The 26,306-nt window shown below is 39.9% G+C and overlaps 1 protein-coding gene across 1 annotated transcript in view; it reads right to left on the bottom strand.

The window, feature by feature from the left end:
* caskin1 (CASK interacting protein 1) overlaps positions 1–26,306 on the bottom strand; it is a 158,053-nt gene that overhangs the window by 46,974 nt on the left and 84,773 nt on the right. The window contains exon 2 of the mRNA XM_052140113.1: positions 15,363–15,414. Coding sequence (XP_051996073.1) covers positions 15,363–15,414 — 52 coding nt within the window. The remainder of the gene's footprint in view (positions 1–15,362; positions 15,415–26,306) is intronic.

The raw sequence follows: 26,306 nt of genomic DNA, 5'->3' as shown, positions 1-26,306 counted from the left end.
CGTTGGAAAGAGATCCGCGCTCTCAGCTCGCAGAGTTTGTTGTCCAGAGACTGAACATTTGCCAGTAGTATACTGGGTAGCGGGGGTCGATTTGCACGACGTCTTACTCTGATGAGAACGCCGGCTCGTTTTCCTCTTTTCCTTCTGCGTTTCCGCGGCCGAGCAGCACAGACAAAGGGCTCCGCCGGCGTGTTTGTAAACAGCGGGTCGGCATTAAGGAATTTGAAGTCCGGTTTTCGATGTGTGATTGTAGAACTAATGTCCAAAAGCGTTTGTCTGTCGTAAACAATAAGGCAGACAACATCCAAGACAAAAAAACAAATAATAGGATACTGTGCCAAAAAAACAAAGAACTGTAAACAAAACAAACAATAAACCGCAGTGTTGTAACGGAGCTCGCAACGCAGCAGCCATACTCGGCGCCATCTTGAGTCTAAGTTAAAGTATTTTAACTTAAAAAAGCAACACGCTTCACCTTAAGTAAGAGGATCATCTTTATGAACCTGCAGTCAGTACTTAATTTAGCAGTTAGTATGGTATGTGTCACTGTGAGCATGTTAGTTCAGCTGTTTCTTATAATAGCTTATGTGTGCTAGCGTAAGAATATGTAATTAAAGTTTAGACAGCAGATTGTGTGTGTTTGTATACACAAGACTTAATCATTCCATCTTCAATGCTTCATCAAAAAGCAGCCGTGGCTCGCAAAACACAAAGTCATAAAAAAGGTAGATGCTATTTTCTATTAAATATTGTGAGAGGAGACCGGCAACAGAATGGGAAAAATAGTGCGACACGTGGAATTGAACATGGGTCGAAAAATTAAGGTCGCACCAGTGTTACTTCCCACGCCACTGAAGCGACACATATAACACAGTTTGTCGAAAATGTCTATGTTTTCAATAGACTATTAAGGTGCAAATAGCTGCGCTGTGAGGCATGTGCTATTTACACCTGGGTGGGAATAGTCACTCTGTAAAATTAAATGTACACGCATTTCCCTTATTCCAATTGTGAGAATTTGGCTTATTAATGAAAAAAAAAATACAAAAAATACAAATAAAGACACTTCAGGCTATTTATTCCCCAAATCCCTGTGACTACCACAACGAACTCCATTCGTAGTTTGATTCATCCAAAAAGTGTACACACTGTGCCAAAACATTGTTCTGTTTGTTTGAGCATTCCGAGAAACATCATCAGCTCAATGGACAAGAGCAGCAGTATAAAGATCATCCTTTGCTTTAGTTGGATTTATCCTATTATTTGGAGAGTTTTGCCACAATGCATTATGAGTTCGGTCATCGTCCACTGGAGTGTGCAGTGGGGGACAGTGGAATGAGATCCAGTGCACTTTACTCATCAGTGCAGATGTTTTTTTAGTGGTAAGAGCACACACAAACATCTCATTGGAATTTCTATTACAGCTCGCTCTCCATGATTGTTGCATGATATATGCTGTAACCATGGTGACGGTTGTGAAGGCCTTACTACCAGTGCCACTGTGAATGTTAATGCTGGAGTGAGAGCAAGGCGATTCAGAGTGGCATACTAAACACACAGGAACCCTGCCTGACCCATCTCTCTCTCCCTCTCTCTTTGGCACTAGTATGCAGGTTTGCACTATGCTGCTGCAGTAGAGCATGCTGGGGGACAGGCCAGAAAAACCCACTCTCCCCATCCAACCTCCCCCTTTCCCCCTATCTCACAGGCTTGAAGTACAAAATCAAAAGCCATGCACTATCCATTGTTTTCTTCACTTAATCTATTAGGAGGTCAAATGCAGTAGGCCCTGTCTCTTCATACAATGTCTTTCTTTCTCACCTGTCACTTTAAGGCAAGACAGAGGTGAACTGTCTCTTGTCTCTCATTCAGACATATACACTCACACTGCCTGACCTACTTTTCTTAATGAGGGCACTAAAGCCTGAGGCATTGTCTCCAGAGGACCTGCCATCAGCAAGAACTTTCTCCATTCAATACGTAACATACCTGCTAAGATATTGTTACAATCATCATTATCATATAATGATAGAGAGTGAGAAAATGTAACGCAAACTGTGCATATGGAACAACAGTCAATTACACATCATTATACAAAAATATTTGAACACAGAAATCTAAATTAGTCAAGTATTCCAGAGAGCAGTATGATAATATAGAGTAACTGAGATTTCAGACACAATATGGCAAGCTGTTTTATTTTTGCTCCACCAAATCTCTTACACTTTTTTCATAAACTTAATTTCAAATAAAAAAGGAGTTTATGCTGAATACGTTACTATCATTGTAGCTTTAAAATTTCCATGCCAGTCACAATGACTCATTATACAGAGAAGCAGTATTTTACATGGACCCTTGTGGAATCCAATACTGGGAGAACAATTGTGCCCTCAAGGCAGACTAAGACAATTTATTAACACTTTACTGGATTGTTCATATCTATCTCGGGACTCATAACTATGTAGAGTCACTAAAGCTGTCTGCACCCTCTTCCAAATGACACATTAATGCACATTAATGTATACATTCCAAGTGTTAAATGGCAAGATTTTACAGCCATGCTAAATAAACATAAACAGCCCTTTACTCCAATGGGTTACAGCTGCACATCTACAAGCACAGCAGACCTAACTGTATGCTGACCTCCGTAAATAGTCAGAGACTATTTAGCAGAGACTAACGACTTCTATTAAAATGAATGGAACGCTCAATGGTTGTAGTAAAGGAAGTCCCGCCTTACAGGTAAAAGAGCCAATCAGCTTTTAGATACAGAAATTGCCATCAATCGACTCAAGAATGGACATTAGCTGAACTAGCCTGAAAAATAGCATTTTTTAAGTGTGATCTGAACTAAAGAAGGTCAATTTATGATACCATTGTTGTCAGAACTTACTGCTGATTTGAAATATGTTCTTTGATTGAACCTTGACCAACAGTTTTGTAGATTCTGGTCTTTCCCCATTAAAGTAGATAGGAGCTGTACTTTTATGCTGCTTGTTTAAATGCTGCCCAGCCTGACCGAAAATGTTTCAAAGATGGCCGCCGAGTGGATTGAATTGCCTTGAAAGGGACTATGATTTACACTCACTTAGCACTTTATTAGCACTAATACCTGATGTGGTCTTCAAATGTCATAGCCCATCTGTCTCAAGGTTCAACATGTTGTTTTTGGTACCAATCAGAGTAATCTATAGACTGTTGTACAAGAAAGTCTCAGCAGTTACAGAAATACTCAAACAAGCCGTCTGGCACCAACAATCATGCAATGGTTGAAATCACTGAGATCACATTTTTCCCCATTCTGATGGATGATGTGAACATTAACTGAAGCTCCTGACCCGTATCGGCATAATTTTATGGATTGCAATGCTGCCATAAGATTTGCTGATTAGATAATCGCATGAATAAGTAGGTGTACAGGTGTTCCTGATAGTGCTCAGTGAGTGTAGTTCAATGCCAATTTAAAAGGTTTGTGTTAGTGTGGCAGGGCAGAGGGCAGGGCGGGGTAGTGATTCCGCACACCCGGCCCCTAATCAGGCTAATTAGCCCTCGAGAGTGATAAAGACTGACCGAAGACGGCAATGCAATAGTGAGAGAGATTTACGGACAGCTGTCCGACACCTTTGTGTGTTTGTCTTTTTGTTTAAGTTTCTTATTAAAATATTATTTATATTTTCAAGCCTGTTCTCGCCTCCTCCTTTCTATTAATCCCTTTACAGTTAGTTAAAGCTGAAGTGTGTAGTTTCCATGCCACTATCATCACCAAATGAAATACCAAAAATGACTATTTTCAAGTTTCATGAACAATGGTTGGACAAGCAAGCAGTCCTGCCCCAAACTCATCCCATTGGTTTAGCCAATGTTACTGTGTCAGGATGCTCAACAAACAAAAGGAATGCTTTGATTGTGATGCAGTGTTTACACTTTTGAAGGGAATCAACCTATGAAGGCTTAATTATACTGTATTTGTCTCTGCAAATATAGGTGGGATAAGAGAAAATATATTACAAATAAAAAAAATTACACAGTTCAGCTTAAAAATTGAATAAACTTCTTGTTCATCAGTGATCTTACCTGATCACTGAAACAAGTTGATCCAAAGATGCTTGTGGTGGTAATAGCAGTTTCTGAAATATCTCACTGTTTTTTCTTTCACTGAATAACTTTCCAATGAAGCCAGCTTTCATATCCTTTTATTAAAGATGGGAGGGAGCACAACAACAAGCACTTCCTTCTTCATAAATCAAATCCTCACCACTGCTGCTCTACTGCTCCATTGTAATGGTGTGATCTATGATTAGGAGAACATTTTAGATTTATTGACACAAGATGTGACAAGGATAGCAAGCCAGAGGGATGGTACTTATGGATGCTGTAATGTGTATAAGATTATGACATCCCGCCTCAATGTTATTTCAGAATATACGGTACATACCCATCTGAAAGTATCTTCTTTTTATGGTCTATGCTCATAAAAACCACAGGGAATTTTACCACAGTGAAGGGACACACCCCTTTAGTCGTGGTAAAATCAGTGTAATCCTCAAATGATTTATAAATGGATGGCCCCATCAATACTTTATGATAAAAGAAAACAATGATCAATAAATAGTTACAGTATCAGAATTTAGAGTCAAAACCATCCGTTTTTTTATTTTATGAAATACACAAAAATTTGACATTTGAGGTTTATGTTTTCGAAGCAAGGTGCAGTGTGAGAGTGCAGCTTTCATGAAATGTATTTATTCTGTCAAATTGACAGGCAGCAACAGCAGAGCACTTAGTCTATTAAAATTCATAATAAGATGATGAACTGCAATGGAGAAAATGTGGAAATCAAGAAAATTAAAAGTCATAATTAACTGATTGAGTTTAGACAGGACAATTAAGACTTTATTAATGCTCACGGAGTGTGGTAATGAATCCAATAAATGAATTGCACATTAATCCTGTCATTGAGTCACAGCTGCACAAGCTGTGTGTGTTTTGAAGACCTCAGCAAGAAACATATAAGGTTATAAAGGAGGGTTTTTTCTGAAACACTCTATCAAGAAACCTGAACAATATCTGCTCAGCAAAAATGTTTGTGTCCCTTATCAGAGAACAAGAACTGCCCACTTTATGTGGTAGCAAGCAACACAATAATAGGAACTATTGGTGACATACAGTGGGGTTCAAAAGTACACGTCGAAAATCTGGGATTCAAAATGTGATTCCAACCTTGAAACTAACAAAGCTTTTGAATTTTGAAAGATGTAAAAAAAAAAGAGAGAATTGTTATATCATAAAACTATAGGACACTATAGGACACTAATCAAATATGCAAATTTGACATTGAGGATGTTAACTTCTTAGCACAAAGACAAAATACTCTAAAGTGGATCATCAGGTTTGGTGCAAACTTGTGGAGTCCATGCAAGTTCAGGTGTATGCTGTAATTAAAGCAAAAGGGAAACATACCAAATACTAAAAAATCTTAGTATTTTCTCAAATTGTTATTCTGATAATAATTTGAAATGGAAAATCAATTAAAATAGAAAAATAGAAGCATTTTCACAGGTGGATTCAAACTTTTGAATCCCATATTTAGACTAAACTACAAATATCCTCAACCTTAAAAACTCCTGGTTATCAGGTCATGGAAGACTGCCTTTGAATCCAGCTAGACAGAAGCTGTTTTAACCACCATGCAAACAAGCAATTGTGTGGGGCCCTCAAAAACTGCTTGAGGGGTGACATGTTGTTCTGGGTACAGACATGTTGTATGCGGTCTCAGAGCACAGACCTTCTGAACTTGTTTTGCCCACGCATGCTCACTCACACAGATACACGCAAAAGGATGAGGGGCCATTCACACTGGACGTGTTTTTGCGTGCATCTATTCTGTAGTTCCATTGTTTTCTTATGTTAACACACGTTGGATTGATTTGATAGTCATCACAGTTTTATCGTCTGTTAATGCTGATATTCTGTAAAGCTGCTTTGAAACGATGTGTGTTGTGAAAGGCGCTATACAAATAAAATTGACTTGACTTGACTTGGACGAATGTCCTTGACTGCTGTATCGCTTCTCGCTGTTTCTTCAGTGTCTCCAGCAGGACCGGCACATTTTTACACACTGTATCAAGTTAAAAATAACAGATTTCAAAAACGCATGTCGAGACACATGCATTCTGTTTAATTCGTTGCGATGCGTCAAGACTGTTTTAGCGCAGGTGTCACAAAGCACCAAGCAAAGTTTGAGCGCTTGATAAACGGCAATGTTTTTTTTAAAACTATGTTCTAGTGTGCTGGGGCCACCGTGGCGTATGTTTACTGTTACAATACTGTAACGAATGTAAACTACGATGCTTAGTCTACATAAAATACAGCCTTTTGCAACATGATGAAAATACACTGCAGCATTAGACTATAAACTCCAGGTGAAAGTAAATTAGACAGAACTATATTACTTTTGTATACAACAAATCCTCAAAGTAATAATAATAAAACTGTATCATATTATAATGACAATCTGGACAACAATAAATAATTGTTGGGATATAATATTAATAAATACTAGAACAACTGAATTTTAAAATGTCACTGGGTGAAGTAGTAGGTTTTGCACACACACACACACACACACACACACACACACACACACACGCATACACACACACACACACACACACACACACACACACACACACACACACACACACACAACAACAACAACTTTCTGCATTTTTACATTTTCAATAAACCATTGTTTAGTATGTTCTTTTAATATATTTGAATTATGGGGACACTAGAAATGTCCTCATAAACCACATTTACAGCATTATACCCTTGTAATTACCAGTTTGTAACCTAAATAAAAAGTCCTTGTAAACCACTTAAACCTGCCTTGACACACACACACAAAGAAAAAAAGTGTTTTGTAAACATATATGTAGGTAAATATTGCTTTTTTATCACTGTATTGTGGAAAACATGCATTCATTATCTTTAGATTTGTATTTAATTAAATATTTTGAATGTACTTGGCTACAACGGCTGATAGGAAGAATTTAAAAATAAAATGTCAAATACATTTTTTTTTTTTTTTTGCTAAATCTTTTGAAATGGGGCCCCGGGTTGGATCGTTGCTTGGGGCCTCAGAAATCATAAACCTGCCCCTGCAGCTGGATGCAATAGACCTCCAAGCCTGGTATGATCCATGGTCAATTGAAAAGCTGTTATAGTTGGCAGAGATGTTTAACTCTGCTGCGACAGATACCCCACGTGTGTGTGTGTGTGTTTGTGTGTGTGATTCAGTACAAGAGATGACAAGGTAAAATTATACAGCAGATGGCAGTCATGTAGCAATGTTCATCTAGCTCATTTAGCTTATCTCTGAATACTGTGAAAGCCTTCTGCTTTGGCTTTGCTGGGCCTCAGCTCTGGCCGCAATGAGAGGTTGTATTTGTGTGGCTGTTAATGCCAGTGACCTTCACACTTAGTGCCTGTGGTACTGAGATGCACTGCCTTCACAAATCTGTCTGAAACGTTTTCACAACAAGCCTTTAAATCAGGTCTTAATGTGCACCTTGTCTGAAGCACCTTTGTGTTCATTGTCCCTGTTCATTGGCCCACAGGAATCTTCCTATCAGCATCATGTCCCTGACATGATTCAGAGACTTATTTTTCATGCTGTGCTTCTGCCATTCCCCTCATGCACTTATGCTCTAAATTCATCTTACCGTGGCATGAAATGCCATGAAATATAATCCATGATCAGAATGTACTTGTTGCACTGAATGTTTTGAGGATCAGTAGAGAGAGGACAAGCAATAATGGGGGTAAGAGTGGGGATTGGGATCGGAAAATGTAGAGAGCCAGATTTGAACCTGTTTGACCCACATGAGCACCTCAGATCCATGTGTACTTAAAATGCTAAGCCAAGGCTCCAACTAATTTTTCCTTAAAATTTTCCTTTTAAATGTAAATTTAGGACATTGTAGCTAATCTATGTTCATCTTTTTTACACATAATGGGCCCCATTCAGAAAACATGCGCAGAACAAATTTTTGTGTAAATTGTTCGTAAAGCCATTCTGATGTACATTTTCGGATTCATTGATTTTTTTTTAATTTACGAAATGTTAGTTGGTACGAACAAAATTTACACCTGCTCCCAACCACGTGTAAATCATGTGTAAGACATCTGAATGTGTTGTGTTCTTTCAGGCAAACTATTATGACTACATTTTGATAGAATTGAAATTAAATAAGTAATGAAAAAAGTATCTAATAATTAAATGAGTGAAATTAACCTTAAAAAAGAAGAAGCTTTGTTTACTTTTTAAACCATAGCCTATACTTATTTAGAAAAGTTTCTTTGCTGCTTGCATTTATTTTTTCAAAGTATTTTTTTCTCCCAACTCCCAACTGACATGGGGCGATAAGTTCATGGAAATATGCAGTTTGCGCATTTCAAAAAAGCTATGCCCTCTAACGTGATGTTTCTTATTTGAAATTAGCTCTTTAATTTAAGTTTCATTATTTAGTATAGGCATCGGTAAATCGCTTTCACTATATAACGTATGTTCAATGCTAATGCTGTTAAATCCATCAATAAACACATCGTGGACAGGTGTATACACAGTACAACAGGGGAAAAATCGTAGTAAAACTTGCAAATCAGTAGTAAAAAGTGTTTCGGTCAAAGATCTTCTTCAGAGATTCTATTAATTTCTTTGAATATTTTTCCAGTTGCAAGCATATCACTGTTACCATCATGATTTACCAGAGAAATTTCCCAAATGATGCTGTGCTGCAAACTGAATGAGAGAAGGTTACTGGTTGTGGACATCCTCCTCCCAATGTGAACTGAACATTTTGAACACTCATTGCAAATTATTTTTATTGAGTTCTTGAATTGTTTGATTCACAAAAGAGCCTCCGATGACACTTTCTCTCACTTTCTCTAAGACACTATTATTCTTGCAAAATATAAATTTTACGATGTGAATGCACTTAATTCCTAAAAAAATATGATGATAATTTTGAATGAAAGTGCACATGCTCCCTGTTTTATATGATTTGTTTGCAACCACATACATGGATATAATTAAAACAATTATGCATTGGAAACCATGTCAGAACTGGTCGCATTCTAAGTAAGTTTCAGTAATACACTGATAGATCGTTCATCTGGTTCATGATATGATGAATTTAGCACTGCTGCAGTTTATATAAAAACTCTCAATTGATTAAAATGTTTAATCAAATTAATTACTTGATGTGCGGTTAATTAAGCGCAATTAATTGCATAACAATATTTACTGAGAAAGGCCCCAATATAAAGGTAATTTAGAATATTTAAAATAATAAAAAATATTTGTATAACTAAAATAATATAATATAATATAGAGGCTTAATAAATATTATACATCATATAATTGAAATACACTACATTATCATTATTATAATTACATTATATTGTGGCAACAGCATAAAAAATTGGCTTTAAAAGTGAAAATATTGTTTGTATTATTTCCATATCATTGAACATCAACCTATTAGTTAAATGTAGTTTGAAACTGCGCAAACTTCGTCTCGAGATCCCTGCATTATTTTGTGCTCAATCCAACTGTCATTGAGCACAAGAGCATGGTTCGATGTGTTGCCTGTAAATCTGGAACTGTGACTGCCCCCTCCTGCATCAAGGTTATACATAAAGCTTGAATTGCTTTGACGGTAGGAACATTCCTTATTACAGAATTGACATAGAGGTTGGGGGCATGATTAATTGCATTCATTTTAATATATTTAATCACACTAATTTAGTATGTTAATTTGACAGCCCTAAAATCACTCTCCAGTGTGTTTATTTTTAGCAGCTGATTCCTTGTCAAATTATAAATATATCTTATTTTTACAGATAATGTGTCTCAATTGTAATCAGATTTTTAAAAGCTCTGGCCAGTTGTATAGCTCAACAATAACCAACAGTGGAAATGCCTATTAGCAACCATTAGTACAGAGACTGCAGGCATGCAGCGACAAAGTCACTGATGTTGTGTACAGGGATTTACAGTAACAAGGGGGGTATGATGTCAGATTGATTGAGGCAAGTGCATACAGCGTAGGAGCTGTTGATGTCTGACTGTCATTTTTAGAGTGCTGGCACCCCACCCACCCAAATTGGCAGTTTACTCTCAGAGAAGACACATCAGCCCACAACCCCATTTTCTCACCACAGCTATAACCTCTACTCAGCAGAGATGGCATAATTTTATCTCTGTGTAGAAAGCAATAGTCTATGGGGAAAGAATTAATGTGCAAGTCATTTATCTTGCTGATTCGAATGAGAGTTCAGGCTGAGCAACACTGCATGAGTAAATACACAGTGTATGTGAGGATTCAGGCTACACAGGGGTATCCGTTGGTTTAGAGTTACAGCTTTCATTTCCTTAACACCCATGAAGCAGAGCTGTGATAATGAATGCCGCCATTGTTCAGTGACAGTGGTCAATAGAAGATTTTTTTTAATTATTCTGGCACTTTTATAGCTTGGCAGATAATGACAAAATAAAACAGGCTTTGATCTATAGATCTCTGGGCTGAAAGCAGGACAGACCCTGCTGTATTTTTGGGAACCTTGAAATAGTATGAATAGTGGGTGTGTTATTGTTTTGGTTCTTTTAAAAGCTCCCTTGCTGCTGCTTTGGGGAGTTTTGTTTTATTGTGTTTGTGTATTTGTGCCTGACTGCAAGTGCATATGTGTGAGAGTGCGTCAATTACTGTTTGCTAGTCTGTCTGCCTGTCTGTGTGTGTTTGTGAGAATGTGTGAGTAAGTGTTTGTGGCTGCCTGCCCATGTGCATGAGTGTGTTTTCATGTGTTTGTGAGGGTGAGTGAGGTGCAAATTCGGTGAGGCTTGTTTTTGTCTCTTTGCACTATCGTACAGTACACACGAGCGTAACAGTCTGGTTCCTGAAATAAAACATTTCCACAGGAAAATTTATTTTTATCGATAACTTATAAACCTTTTAAGACAGACCTACCACAAGTTCTGAGATTGTAAATCGTTGGTATATGCTTCTGTTGAAGCCATCAGTCCACATTGTTTTTAACGTTTAATTGTTGAAGAACTACACAACCCATGATCATGCAAAGAATGATCCACCAATCAGAGAACAAAACGCGAACAAAACGCAAAGTGAACCAAAACAGCTATGCAGAAAGTGGCTAATCCCATGAAGCACTGTGGATGATGCAATCGAGTCTCAAACTTTTTATATATTCGCATAAATTGGAATATTTTGCATTAAAGCTTAAAATATATTATTTCCATACTTATAATAAAACTTTAAATCATCCTGGTTACTTCCGTAACCTCCGTTCCCTGATGGAGGGAACGGGATGTTGTGTCGATGAAGTAACACTGGGGGTCACTCTTGGGAGCCCGAGACACCTCTGATCTTTGAAAAAAGGCCAGTGGGTATTGGCGAGTGGTATTTGCGCATCACTCCCCTGAACATATGGGTATAAAGGAGCTGGCATGCAAACCACTCATTCAGATTTTGTGCTGAGGAGCCCAGAGAGAAGGTCCCGGCAATTTCAGCAGGTAGTCCAGTGTTGTGGTAGGAGGGACACAACGTCTTGTTCCCTCCATCAGGGAACGGAGGTTACGGAAGTAACCAGGACGTTCCCTATCTGTCACTCACTCGACGTTGTGTCAATGAAGTGACACAAGGGGTCCCTATACAAACGTCACAACTAGCTGAACTGTTACGTGAACTGGCGGTCCGAGATGGGTAGACTACTGTGTGCCTCGTAGCCAGCGCACCAGGCCAACACGTAACCTCCCCCAACGCTGTTATGTGCCTCGAACGGCCCTTTGGGGACAAGTCGACTGACCAAAAAATAGGGACAGGCTAGCCCAGGAATAGGCCAGCCTGGGGAATCGGGAAGTCAAGGTACCATGCCTTGTCAGCATCTCTCATCTCAACCAGGTTGAGCCAAAGGTGGTGGTCCTAGACCAACAAGGTGGACATCGCCCGCCCGAGAGACCGCACCATGACCTTTGTTGCCTGGAGGGCGAGGTCAATTGCCGAACACAGTTCCTGCATCAATTCCGGGGCGGATCAACCCAGCTGTTTTAGCGCTTTGGCTTGGTGGACTTGCGTAAACCTTCAGGCTATGGACTGGAGCTTCGGGTGCCCAAGCCAGGTGGTGGCGCTCTGCAGGCATAGGTGCACCGCGAGCGCATTATCCACTGGGGGCATCACGAGTACCCCTTGGCCGCCCTACCATCAAGGGTAGTGAGGGCGGGGGAGCTGAAAAATCGGGACCGGGCAGTAAAAGGTGCCTCCCACGACCCTGTCAGCTCCTCGTGCACTTCCGGGAAGAAGTATCTGGGTCGGGGCGGGGCTGTGAGCGGGGAGAGGTTCAGGGGAGAGCGGAGGGTTCCACTCTTGCCCCATGCTCGCGGCTGCCCGGGAAAGCATGTCCTTCATTTCGGCGTCAGCCTGTGACTGGGCAACCATACCCAAGGGGGGAAGCCCAGCCGAGGTTTCCGCATCCGACTGGACGTGCCCGCTCTCCGATGCTGTGCTTGAGAGCTCATCGCCTTTGCGGGCCCCAAACAAGAAGTCGAACTCGCCCTGAGATGAGCCTCATCTGGAAGCCTGATCAGGGGAAACTAGCGTGCTGGGGATTGGGAGCTCCACCCGGTGGAGGTGGTCCCATTGAGGTGCCCAAATCGCCCCCAGTGCTAGCCGTCCTGGCCTTATACCTGTAGGTATAAGGACCGAGGCAGGGAGCCGCAAAGTTGCCATGGTCATGTTCTCGCAGTGAGGACATGACCCATCCCTGACAATGTCTGCACATGAGCAGCACCCAGACACTAAAGACAGCGATCGTGGCCTTCGGAAGGCGAGAGATAACAACCGCAACCAGGAATGACACACAAACGGAAAGGCATCTTTAAAAAGATGCGTCTTTAAAAGATGTTTCCGTATGTGCCGCTCTTTTGAAATATACTCTTTCAGGATTATACTCTTTTAGAATATACTCTTTCAGTTTATTCTACCAATGTGTCCAGGGGCGATCTCTGCAGTGTACCAGCGCAGGGGGAAATCCTTCCAGAAAAGCAGAGGTGAATGGGAAGCCGTGGGAATTCAGCTCAAGGAACATCACCCACTCGGCTCCGATGAGAAAATCTGAATGAGCGGTTCGCACGCCAGCTCCTTTATACACGTATGTTCGGGGGAGTGGCATGCAAATACCACTCGCCAATTCCCATTGGCCTTTTATCAAAGATCAGAGGTGTCTCGGGCTCCCAAGAGTGACCTCTAGTGTCACTTCATCGACACAACATCGAGTGAGTGACAGAAAGGGAACAGTAGTTTTATATTTTTTAATTATTTTCAATTCGATCACCTTTTCTATTCTCGTGACAGCCATGAATAATGGACTAGAAAGATGGCAAGATCAACTTCTATAACACTGAAAATGTCATCACAATTGACAAAATTGTATTTATTAAATAAGTTCATTCATAAGTTCCTCCTTCAAATCTTGGATCACAGCATCTGGGTCACAGCCAGACTACAAAACAGATGGGAGCAGCTCCGGTGGAAGATATCTACTAAATCTAAAACCTCTGAATGATACACAGAAGCTCCTGTAATGCATTACATAACAGAAAACTAGTTGTACTAACAACATCTTGTTACAAAGTATCAATCTTCCATTATCTCCATTCCAGCCACCAGTATGTGAAGTGTTGTCCACATAAATCCCATCTCACAGTAAGACTGGAACCCTGCTGTATCATAATTTTTTATTCCATTGTTTTATTCAGCTGCATTAATGGGAATAACAGTCCACATAGCATAATAAATGGCTTAGAATATGCTGCATTAACACAGGTGGTTTGCTGATCTGTGCCAAGCCACAAACCACAACGTCTGCTTTATATCTCAACACATCGTAACAAACAGCATTTTCTTCTCTTCAGCTCTGGTGTACTGGAAGAGTTATTGTATGTGGCAGGGCCCATTTGAATGACAGCAATTATGCCTGTGATACTATCATAATGAAGTCAGCCTTTATAAGTGATGGAGATATAAAAATATTGTGCAACATACAGTTGCCCAAGAAAGTATTTGTACACTTAAGTCACATTTGACATCTATAAATGTCTTTGCATTATATGATCTATATAATGTTGATATGATGTTGATTATTTTAAAGAAATATAGCATAAACACGCAAACATTTCTACTAAGAAATTTTTTAATTTCAAAATATAAAACAATAGATGTATAGTTCAAAGTATTTGGAAATTTCTGGATGTCAAACTTTGAAGAACATACAGTTGTTAATCCAAGGTTAATATGGCGAACTGACTTCATCCATTACTAAAATCACCTTGAGAACAGCTGATGAAAAGTCATTGAAAATGGCTAAAATAGTGAAGCTAGTTCTGACAAAAGGTCTTGCATAATTGTATTTGTTTGCAGATGCCATTTGGTTTGATAGTTTGTTTCTAATGCAATGAAATTCAGACATTTGTAAGTGTGTCCAAATATTTTGGGGCAATTGTATAGGCATGTTTGCTCACTTTTGTCCTTAATACTTATGTGGTCTGAGCATTGATGAAAACAGCCTAATTTACACACAGATGAAGCAAGGGCAATAGCTGACATACAGTATAAGACCATGGTTAGCTGAAACAGATTTTACAGCACAGAGGCCAGACTATCTGCATTTTCATACTTATAAGTCACTTATACATACATTGACATTTAGATGCTGATATTATGCTGATATACACTTAAAGGGATTATTCATGTCTGTTTCTCACGTACACCTATCATATCGCTTCTGAAGATATAAATGTAACCACTAGAGTCTTATGGATTACTTTCATATTGCCTTTATGTGCGTTTTGGATCTTCAAAATGTTGGTACCCATTCACCTGCATTGTGAGGACCTACAGAGCTGAAATATTCTTCTGAAACTCTTTGTGTTCTAAAGAAGAAAGATATTTTGGGATGGCATGAGGGTGAGTAAATTATGAGAGAATTTTCATTTTTGGGTGAACTTTCCCTTTAAGAAGTATAAATTACAGAACTGTTAGCATTCTGTAATGTAGATGGAGGTAAACTGGGAGATAAAGGGAACATCTAAGGTAGAGATAGAAGAGAGAGTGACTGGGGAAAAGACACTAAAAACACTAATATTATTATTTTTTTTGAACCAACAAGTTGTAAGCACATAATCTCTGGTAGAACCTAAAGACATTTGGCAGTCAGTCAGAAATCCTGACCATGTTTACAAAGGTCTGCCCATGGATCCAAAAAAGGTCCTTATATGTCCGACTCACCCATCAGTGTCCTGGAAGTTGACATTCACCTTCTTGGCAGAGCCCAGCAACTCTAAAGAATGAAAAGAGAGACAGAAAAGAAAAGGGATAAATATGATGAAACAAGTTACAGAAGTAAACTGTGGGAGTAAGGACATTTCAGCTTGTTCTATGAAACTAGTGTTTTATATACATTATTTGCAGCAATGTGTAACAACTCTTCCACAAATAAGTGTGAGCAGGCTTTGAGCAGTAATGATCTGATCTAAGGCTCATATTTTGCATTTGCAATGGAAAATACTCTATTCTAGGATTATACAGTAACTTTGAGAGCAAGTGTGAGTGAGCAACATGCTGAGAATTAGTTTACTAGAGCTGGATCACACCACAACTAATAGCTGCATTACAGAGAGTGAACCAAAACTGCACACTTGCACACAGAACCTCAAACTCTGCATTGCATTTCAACTTTATAGAGGAATAAACCTACTTCACAGTACATTTATATTAGATTTTTTATGTAAATGAAAACAAGGTTGTGAGGGATTGGAGGGATAGTCTATTCAATGTAACACACTGTATAAGTTGGTATAAAGCTTCTGGAACATCAAATTTTTCACAACTCATGTTGTGTGGAGTTTTTTGCCAATTGAAATTTCTTTTTTAAAAAGTAGTTTTTTTCATGTTTCGTCTGCAGAACAATCCGAAACACTTTAAACAACAGTAACCTCATAACCTTGTTGTCATTCCCATCAAAAATTACAGATGGTGATAAAGTGAATAAGGTCATTCTAAAAAACAATTCTGTCATTCCAAACCAGTATGCTGATATTGCATAATAACCAAAGGCTGTCAACCTTCAAAAAGTACACACATACATCCAAAAATAAAAATAAATCACCATAAATCAGTCGATATGAAGCGCTATATTATAAGTCTTCTAAAACCATAAAACTGGTTCTGTGACTGTCCTGATCTATTTTTATTCTAATCTTAATCAACTAGACTGCACTGGACTCTTCTGGACCCTGCATCATGGCCTCCTGGTGGCACTGTAGGTGAATCCTGTGTGATTCAATGAATGCATGTTTGGCAGGAAATGCAACACCAGTCTTTAACCCTCCACAGAGTCTCTCTTTATGGCTGTGCACTCAGTCAATGCTGTTTGGGAAATGGTGGAGAGAGCAGCCCCCAGAGACAGCCTTTAAATGAAACCCCATTTCAGTTTGTTTTCAGTACAGTTTGCCATCTACCTTGTTCATATGAATCAGACTAAATATGGTCACGGTGTATATAGACTGTGAGGTTCTTATGTCCTCTTCCACATTCTCTGTGCAACAAGGATGAATGGTTACTTTTCTAATAGCAGTGATTATATTGTTTTAGCAAACAGAGTTGAGAGGAATCATTATCCTGTTGTTCCTTCTGTCTAATTAGCCCATCAGAATTATCAAGATATGTGCAATATACAGTATACATGAAAACAGTGTCCTCTTAATTGCTTCTGCACCAGCATCTTTACAGTATTGAAGAAAAAACCTGAAGTAGTCCTAACTCCATGTGCTACCAGTTTCAAGGGATAGTTCACATCAAATATAAAATGTAGTCATCATATACTAACCCTCATGTCAATCCAAATTGGTATGCTGTTCTTGCCATACAATGGTGGTTTATAGTGACCAGAGGCTGTAAAAAACAAAAAACAAAACAACAAAAGATGCTCTATTTTTTTAACTTGGAAGTGGACACAAGCGTGAACTTCACAGGAGTGCAAGATTATTTGTAAATAATTACTTACATTTCTGGTTTGTTCCTCACAGAACTAGTTGAAACTGTTTGGGTCTGACATTCAGTCCAACCAGTGGCAGATAGGGGGATTGTTTGGGAAACCTGTTCAAAGCTTCCATTCATCTAAACATTAGGGCTGAAAATCAACAATAAAAAATTGTTGACAAAAATTTTGAATATGTTGAATAGTCATTTGATCTCATTCAACATAACATGAGATCATATGAAACTCAAATGATATCTCACGAGAGCAGCTCGAGTGCATGATTGAGGAGTGGAAGAAGACACAGCTCACAGTCCAGACGCGCTCCAAACTTTCCAAACAGCCGGTGATGTAGATCACAAAGTATGAGGTAATTATAATGCAAAAATACAAAATAAGTAAATTCAGAAGCAGTGTCATTGTGAAATAAAGCGGAGCTGGATCTGGCATTCCGCTTAAGCAAAGTTTGCTTGTCAGAGCGAATAAAAAGGAAACACCCTGGCATTATATGTTTAAAGTATCCTTTCTTAAAGTTCAAATTATAAGGAAGTGGATCATGTAAATAAACAAACTTTAAAACTGGCATTTCTCTGTGCGGTCAGCGCTGCTTCTATGAGTCATGGGAAGTGACCCAATCTAAGGGGGAGAGATTGAAACCGTACTCGGCTGGTGCACACTCTGGCGCAGGGAGGATCGTCCCTCGCGTGTGTTTGCCGCAGCTAGGTTATAACATGATGGCTTTTGACGTATTGAATAATAATATACGGAATGTGTCATGGTGTGTATCTTATTGTGAATAAAATCATCGATACCCCGCTGAGAAGAGATACTAAGAAGAGAGTTTGATTTTTGTGGGTTAAAAATGGATCGAAGTGAACAAAAAGGTGAGAGAGTGTTGTCTTATCCCATTATGCACTGCAACAAAATACGATTTTTAAGTGAGGTGTGAGATTTGTGGAGCTCGATTTTCTATCGGCCATGGAGGCCGCACTGACACAGCGCAGTACGTTCATACAAAAAAGCATGTGGATGCTGCTAAATGTAAGTGTGCCACACCAAGTGTTAGTGATTTTTTTGTGTAGCAAAGCTCAGAATCTGACAAGGTGCACGCAAGTGAAGGACGTTTTGCTTATCATTCTGTTGTACATGGCCATAGCTTTGCACATTCATGACCTGAGAAAAGTCTTGCAGGAATCATTCACACCCTCTGTCATTTAAAAGCAGTTGGATGCCCTGGTTGAAGCTGTTGATATGTGAGCAGATTATTTATTTTGTGCAGTGAGAAACTTTTATTTAGCATCGGTGGATTACCTCCAAAATAGCAGCCGCTCATTGGAGAACACAGAAAAACTGGAGTGGGCCCTACTGAGAGACATCCCAGAGTGGAAAGACATTCAGAGCAGCCTCGAACAATTCTACTCCTGAATCCCTGCTCTCAGATTGATTGACGAAACCAAGGTCTTTTATGAATGGGCTTGCGTGAAATACATTGTCACTTGTCGCGTCACTGAGTGGAACACGAACAAGACGGAGATGGACGGATGTTTTTCATGAGCTGGAGAGCAAGGCCATCAACTTTGGAGTCTTAGCCAAGGTTGTGGAGATTGTTTTGTGTTAGCCAATTTGTGGAGGTTGTATCTGTGGAGCGTGTGTTCTCATTTATGAACGCAACATGGACATCGGATAAATTTCAACTCAGTGTAACAGATATGAAGGCAATGCTTTTCGTATATCTTCATTTTGGACCGGTCTGCTCTGCATTTTGTGATAAACTCTTGAAAGACAAGAGCAGACTGAGAAAAATTGCTGCCAGCGAAAAGTACAAAGTGACAACAGTTACAGATGCAGATGCACCCTTTACATTGCAATGATCTGCAAATAGGTCAGGATACGTCAATTTCATTTTTGCTGGGAGCGGGCTGTCCTGTTTTCCACAAGCAGGAATCTGGTCACCCTATATATGTTGCTTTTCAAGTAAATGTATCTTGTTTTAAGGATGTTTAGATTAGTTAAAATTAACAACAAGACAAAAACATTGATAACAAAAACATTTAAAAAATGTAAACTTTTTAAAAATGTATTTTTTACTGAGTTAATTTTAAAAAATAAAATTTTTAATTACGTTTTTTACCTTGCAATTCAGTGAATGTCATTTAGAGGTATTTTTAAAAGATGATTTTGTCCTCTTTATTGTTAGTAAGCACATTTAATACACCTAGTAGATCAAGGCACAAGCTCATGATTAATTGTTGCATTATCATTAGTTGCAGCCCTACTAAACACCATGGAGCCAGCGGATTTGACATGTTAGAAATTCCACTGATTTAACTACTCTGTAGGTGATAAAACATTTCACACCTGGTAAATGGGCTTCTATTTGGTCTATAATATGAGCAGTGTAATTTGGAAGCAGATCAGAATGCCATATGAGGTCCATATTCCATCTGGAGCAGAGCTGCTCGCAGCCATCTAATCAGTCAGACTCAATACTGTGCTGTTTTCAACAGCTGTTCCTCAGTGTGACACAGAACATCTGTGTGTCTTTTTCTGGCATGTCTTTAAAGGGTAACTAAACACCTGCTCAGAGTCTGACTCCACCCACTAGAAATATTTGAAAATGCTGTAAAAGTGGGCAGACCCCGGCGGGGATAGAGGGAACGAACCGAGTGCGGGGCTGAGCGGGGGGTGCACCTGAGACTCGTAGTGACGGATTAATTGACAGCTGCTGTCAGACTCTATGTTATTATTATTCCTCACACGGTCGCAAGACGACATGTACATGAATCTGGCGTGGTGAGCTGGAACCTGCTACGTCAGCTGTCACGCACGTCAAGTACCGCAACAGCCAATAGGAAAATTCAACTGTAGTAGCACCCGTTCAACCTGAAGAGGGCAGCACTCAGACGTTTTTACACCATATATTGTAGAATTTAAACACTTTACACACAAATGTCAAAAAAATTACTTGAATCAATGACCAGTACTAATAAAGCCCCATGCTTACAGATCATTAACTAAAAAAAGTTGGTTTAGGGTTTAGTTACCCTTTAAGTCTTTCACATCTCAGACTTGGCATAGTGTGTCTCAACAATTCAGGGTGAGAACTGATTTGAAATAAAACATAGCAATGGAGTAAGTCTCCAGCAAAGAGCTGCTTGGGTTTATGGAGGATCAAGTGGATGCTTCTATTTAAAGTAGCAAAGGTTACAGAGGAGAATTGCTATATATAGTATGCACCACCTTTGTGTTCTTTCTCTCAGTTGGTCTGTGTATCAAACTTTTGGCATCCGTAATCAGACTTTGAGTTTAATATGAAAGCTATTTTAGGTTTGACCCCAAACGATGGCACCGCAATGAGCATGCCAATGTGTGCTATGTGGAATATAGCACCGATTTCTACTTAGAATAGAAATTCTATTTTCGCATTACCTCTCAGTTATTCAGTTGTTTACATCAATAGGCTGGCCTAATATTGATGTCTCTTTAGCTGTTTTTTCTTTTTTTGGATATAGTGTAATGTTTTGCCTGTGAACAAATAAGAATGCAATTCTGAGCACAACTCAAATATCATCAAAGCGCTGACTGTGTACTATGTGTTAATCTAAAGTGATCTAATACAGCTTCAGTAGTTATGATCATACTAAAATCATTATCAAGGGCAGGATATGCATCATATAATAATATAAATAATAACACATTTGATTTATATAGCAACTTTCCAAAAGCTCAAGATTGCTTTACAATCAAACCAACTCCAATGGTAGGGGTATTTCTTTAAAATGGCCATATATTAAATACTGTACAATAAGCAAAACAAATCTTAATGTGTATTTTCTTTTCATATATGTAACTGATGTAAGCCTACCAGAGCCATTCATTGTTTAAGTGTTTATTAGAGGTCATAACGGTGGCACATTGGGTATTGTGCACTTGTAACGGTGCAATGTGTAAACCTCAGTCCCCTGCGACCAAAGCCAGAGGCCATGGCTTTTATAGCCTCCTTGCTAGCTTGTCCAACTCCCATGTCGGAATCATCAGTCTGAATCCTGCTCAGGGTGGGTCGAGTAGGACCGGTGACACACATGATTGTGACACATTCGGTCTGTGTCATGTCTGTATCCTACTGCCTCTCTCTTTCCCTCCACTTTCCTGTCAAGGTAGCCCATTAACTTGTTGGTCATCAGGTCATCATGGAAATAAGGGTAAGCACCAACTATTATGATTATATGTTACTGATTGCAGTGTAAAGGGATAGTTCACCCAAAAATTTTAATTCTCTCATCATATGCTCACCCTCATGCCATCCCAGATGTGTGTGATTTACTTTCTTCTGCTGAACACAAATGAAGATATTTAGAAAAACATTCCAGCTCCTTAGATCCATACAATGGATCTAAGTCAACAAGGTCCAAAGGTTTGAAGCTAAAAAGCACATAAAGGCAGCATAAAAGTAATCCATAAGATTCTAGTGGTTAGATTTATGCTTCAGATGAGATATGATAGGTGTGGGTGAGAAAAAGATCAAAAGTCCTTTTTTTTTTAAACTATAAATCTCAGTTTCAAACAACCTTCCTAAGCAAACTTCACTCCTTAGAGTTCTTCTTTTGTTTTATACATTATTTTTGCATATCGCCACCCACAAGGCAGGGAGGACAATTAATAGCAAAACAGGACTTAAATATTGATCTGTTTTTCATCCACACTTATCAAATATCTTCTCTGAAGATTTTGATTTAACCACAGGAGTCATATTGACTACTATTATGATGCCTTTATGTGCTTTCTGGAGCTTCAAAGTTCTGGTCACCATTTACTTTCATTCTAAGGAGCTACAGAGCTGAGATATTCTTCTAAAAATGTTTGTGTTCAGCAGAAGAAAGAAAGTCATACACATCTGGAAAAGCATGAGAGAATTTTCATTTTTGGCTGAACTAACCCTTTAATATCAATACACATACAGTAGTGTATTAAATGTGTAGACCTAAACTCTGCCACAATATTTCTAAGGACTGCTTTGTAGATACTTCCTTTAGATCTTTTTATAGTGCCTACGGTTAATCCAAAGGGATAATACAGCGAAAATATGGGTCAGTGAAATCTGTTCCTCAAAGTGAAAACAGCAGATTACATCACACTGACTCGCTCCGAGCAGAGACAAAACTGGGTTGCTTTGTTGTATGAAAACATTTAGAGGTACAAATATGAGCCTGGAGATGTTTGCTCGAGAGGTGCAGTTTTTTGTCTTTAATGAGCCTTTAATGAAGCACAACAAACAGGGCTCAAACAGAATCTCAGCATGTACTCTTACAGTCTACATGGGGTAAACAACAGCTGAGAAGCCTTCACACATTACTCACAAATGACAACAGTGCTTTCACACCTTAAATTACCTGAACTGAATTAATTAATTAGGATAATTCACCACATAATGAAAATGTTGTCATTATTTACTCATCCTCATGTCGTTCTAAACTTATATGACTTTCTTTCTTGTGTGGAACACTAAAGGAGATGTTATGCAGAATGTCAGCCTCAGCCAGCAATAACTTTCCTTTTAAAAAAATTTAATGATATTTAATTGTGGCTAACATTATGCATAACTTATTTTGTGTTTCACAGAAGAAAGTAGTTCATACAGGTTTGGAACATCATGAGGGCAGGTAAATAATGAGAATTTTAAATTTTACACTCATTGAACACTTTATTAGGAATTGGTCCTAATAAATTGACTTTAGGTGCGTACTCCAGGTAGGGAAGGAGGTATTGCCCCAAGTGAAGGAATTCTACTATTGCCCCAAGTACCTCGGGGTCTTGTTCACGAGTGAGGGGACAATGGAGCGGGAGGTTGGCTGGAGAATCGGGGCAGCGGGGCCGGTATTGCACTCGCTCTATCGCACCGTTGTCACGAAAAGAGAGTTGAGCCAGAAGGCAAAGCTCTCGATCTACCGGTCAATTTTTGTTCCTACCCTCACCTATGGTCATGAAGGCTAGGTCATGACCGAAAGAACTAGGTCGCGAGTACAAGCGGCCGAAATGGGCTTCCTCAGAAGGGTGGTGGGCTTCTCCCTTAGAGATAGGGTGAGGAGCTCAGTCATCCATGAGGAGCTCGGAGTAGAGCCGCTGCTCCTTTGCATCGAAAGGAGTCAGTTGAGGTGGTCTGGGCATCTGGTAAGGATGCCCCCTGGCTGCCTCCCTAGTGAGGTGTTTCAGGCATGTCCAGCTGGGAGGAGGCCAAGGGGAAGACCCAGGATTAGGTGGAGAGATTACATCTCCACACTGGCCTGGGAATGCCTCGGGGTCCCCCAGTCAGAGCTGGTTAATGTGGCTCGGGATAGGGAAGTTTGTGGCCCCCTGCTGGAGCGGCTGCCCCCGTGACCCGACTTCGGATAAGCGGTTGCAGATGGATGGATGGATGGATGGATGCTATTCTGCTCATTACAATTATGTGAGTGGTTATTTGAGTTACCGTAGACTTTCTGTCAATTCGAACAATCTGGCCATTCTCCGTTGACCTCTCTTATCAACAAGACGCTTCCGTCCACAGAACTGCCACTCACTGGATGTTTTTTTGTTTTTGGCACCATTCTGAGTAAACTCTAGAGAGTGTTGAGTGTGAAAATCCCAGGAGATCAGCAGTTACAGAAATTCTCAAACCAGCCCATTCTGATGGTTGATGTGTACATTAACTGAAGCTCCTGACCCATTTCTGCCTGATATTATGCATTGCACTGCTGTCACATGATTGGCTAATTAGATAATCGCATGAATAAGTAGGTGTACAGGTGTTCCTAATAAAGTTTTCAGTGAGTGTATATTTGCACAAGAGCCGTTTTAGAAGACTCTTGCAAACTGTTATTCCACAGTGCTAAAATATTGGAATGGATTAAAGAGACAGATGCTCTAATGAAAAATCAAAGAACTGACTACAGGACTACAGACTAACAAGGGGAGAAACAGTGCAGCCATGATTGATTCTGCATATCCATTTTTCTAGACAGAAGAATATTATGAGGTGTAGTGTAGAAATAAGATCCTCTGTAACTCATCACACTCTGCAGCCCATCCAAAGTGGAACAGCAGAGTAAAGTATGTGATGACACACAGAAAAGACCGAGTGAGAGGTCACTGGAAAGCTCTGAAAAACAGGGACTCATCTATTGTCCAGAGGCTTTGTATAGAGACGTGCAGTTGTTCAAATTGTAGACACAGATCAGAGCTGTAATGCGTAATGGGAGCAGCATCGAGAGATCTGGATAACAGATGAAGCCACAGTAAGACAAATGGGTTACAACAAGAATGCATTTTATAGCCCCGCAGATGTGTTCTCTTTATCTGAAATAGATAATAAAATATGACCATGGGGCAGTGGTGGCTCAGTGGTTGAGGCTCACGGTTACTGACCAGAAGGTCGGGGGTTCAAGCCCCAGCACCACCAAGATGCCACTGTTGGGCCCTTGAGCAAGGCAGGTTGCTCCGGGGGGATTGTCCCTGTAATAAAAGTCGCTTTGGATAAAAGCGTCTGCCAAATGCATTAATGTAAATTAATGTAATGACCATGGTATTGTGCTAGTATAGCCAAAAGTCTACTTAGAAGACTCAATATGGCTTTTATTCCATGTCCTAAAAGTTGCGAAAATGAACTTTTAGCAGATATACACGTTGTGACAGGGTGGAGGGCGGGGACGGGTCGTGATTATACACACCCTGTCCCTTATCAGGCTAATTGAGCCCCAGAGAGGGATAAAGGCTGACTGTGGAAGGTGGTGCGAGGAGAGAGAGATCGTTTACGGTCAGCTGACCGTCATGTCTGTTTGTGTCTTTTGGTTTATTTATTCATTCAATTATTATTTAATTTGTCAAGCCGGTTCTCGCCTCCTCCTTTCCATTGAACTGCTTTACACGGATACCAAAAACCCGGGAGGGAGGAGGGATGCCCGTCGCGCAGTCCTCAACACTGCCGTCCATCCAGGGGAGCACCGCGGTCGTCGACGGGGGACGGAGTAGCCCGGCTGCCCGGACGTGGGGAATAGCCGCCATCAGCGAGGGGAGGAGAGAAGCGACTCCCCGACTGCCTGGAGCGGCAGGGCCGCTGCCAGGTGCGGAGGAGTGTCCCCACGAGTCGCCGGGAACGCGGAGGGGCTCTCTCCTCACTCTCTCTGCCGCTCCGCGTTGGCCTTTTCCATCTTTTTTTAATTTTACAGTTTTTTTTGGGGAGGTACTACACTGTTACAGGAAGTTCCCGCCCTATTTTAACTATTTCTGTTTCCCTCCCCTTGTCCCCTCCCTCATCCAGGTAGACCAAAAAATATTTAAGACCCATCTTGCACAACACAGACTGTTGTCCAATTTAATGCTCTTTAGAATTAGAATGTCCCTCCCCCTGATTTTCCAAATAACCCTTAATATGTGATGTCCCTACTTTAATATGTTTAGTTTAAATAGGAAATACATTAACACAGCACTTGTCAAGCAATTTCATGGGGTCATTAATGGTACTCCAAAGTACTCCAAAGAATACAATGGCATTTCCATTGTGGTAGTGTCCAAAAAACATGGTTTTACCATAATATCACAACTAAAAGGTGAATACTATGGAAATAACATGGTACTGTTTGTAAGGATTGCAATTTAAAAGTTTCAAAATGATGCCATTGGCACTACACATGAGTTGGGTGCAAATCTCAGAAATTAAGTGAAATTCTCAATACAAAGTACTGAATATTTTAAACCACAGCTGAAAAGACTGTGACATTAGCACAGTATGTGGAGGGGGACCATTGTTGCCAACTTAGCGACTTTGTCGCTATTTTTAGCGACTTTTCAGACCCCTTTAGCGACATTTTTTCAAAAAAGCGACTAGCGACAAATCTAGCGACTTTTTGGACAAACCTTAGCAACTTTCCAAATTCCAAATATCGCCAGTACTGCAAGGTGAGGACCTACTTCCCCGCTGCGTCTGCTCTGTTCAGTGAGCGGCTGAGAGGAGCAGCACATTCCGTTGACTGCACGCCAGCGGACATAGACATGAATGAACTGCGCATGTGCACGCTGTGTTAGCAGGAACCAATCAGTGATCACATAGCAGCTGCCTTCTCCTTTGTTTTAATTCAAAACATTTAATTTGACCGTTTTTTCTTGGCATGCGCTTATATTCACTACTAATCAGAGTTTTAGTTCATTCGGTTCGGTTTCTG

This window comes from Xyrauchen texanus, chromosome 12 (assembly GCF_025860055.1).
Source record: "Xyrauchen texanus isolate HMW12.3.18 chromosome 12, RBS_HiC_50CHRs, whole genome shotgun sequence".
Classification (NCBI taxonomy): Eukaryota; Metazoa; Chordata; class Actinopteri; order Cypriniformes; family Catostomidae; genus Xyrauchen; species Xyrauchen texanus.
Note: the sequence above shows the minus strand (reverse complement) of the source record. Positions and strands in the feature narration are given on the sequence as shown.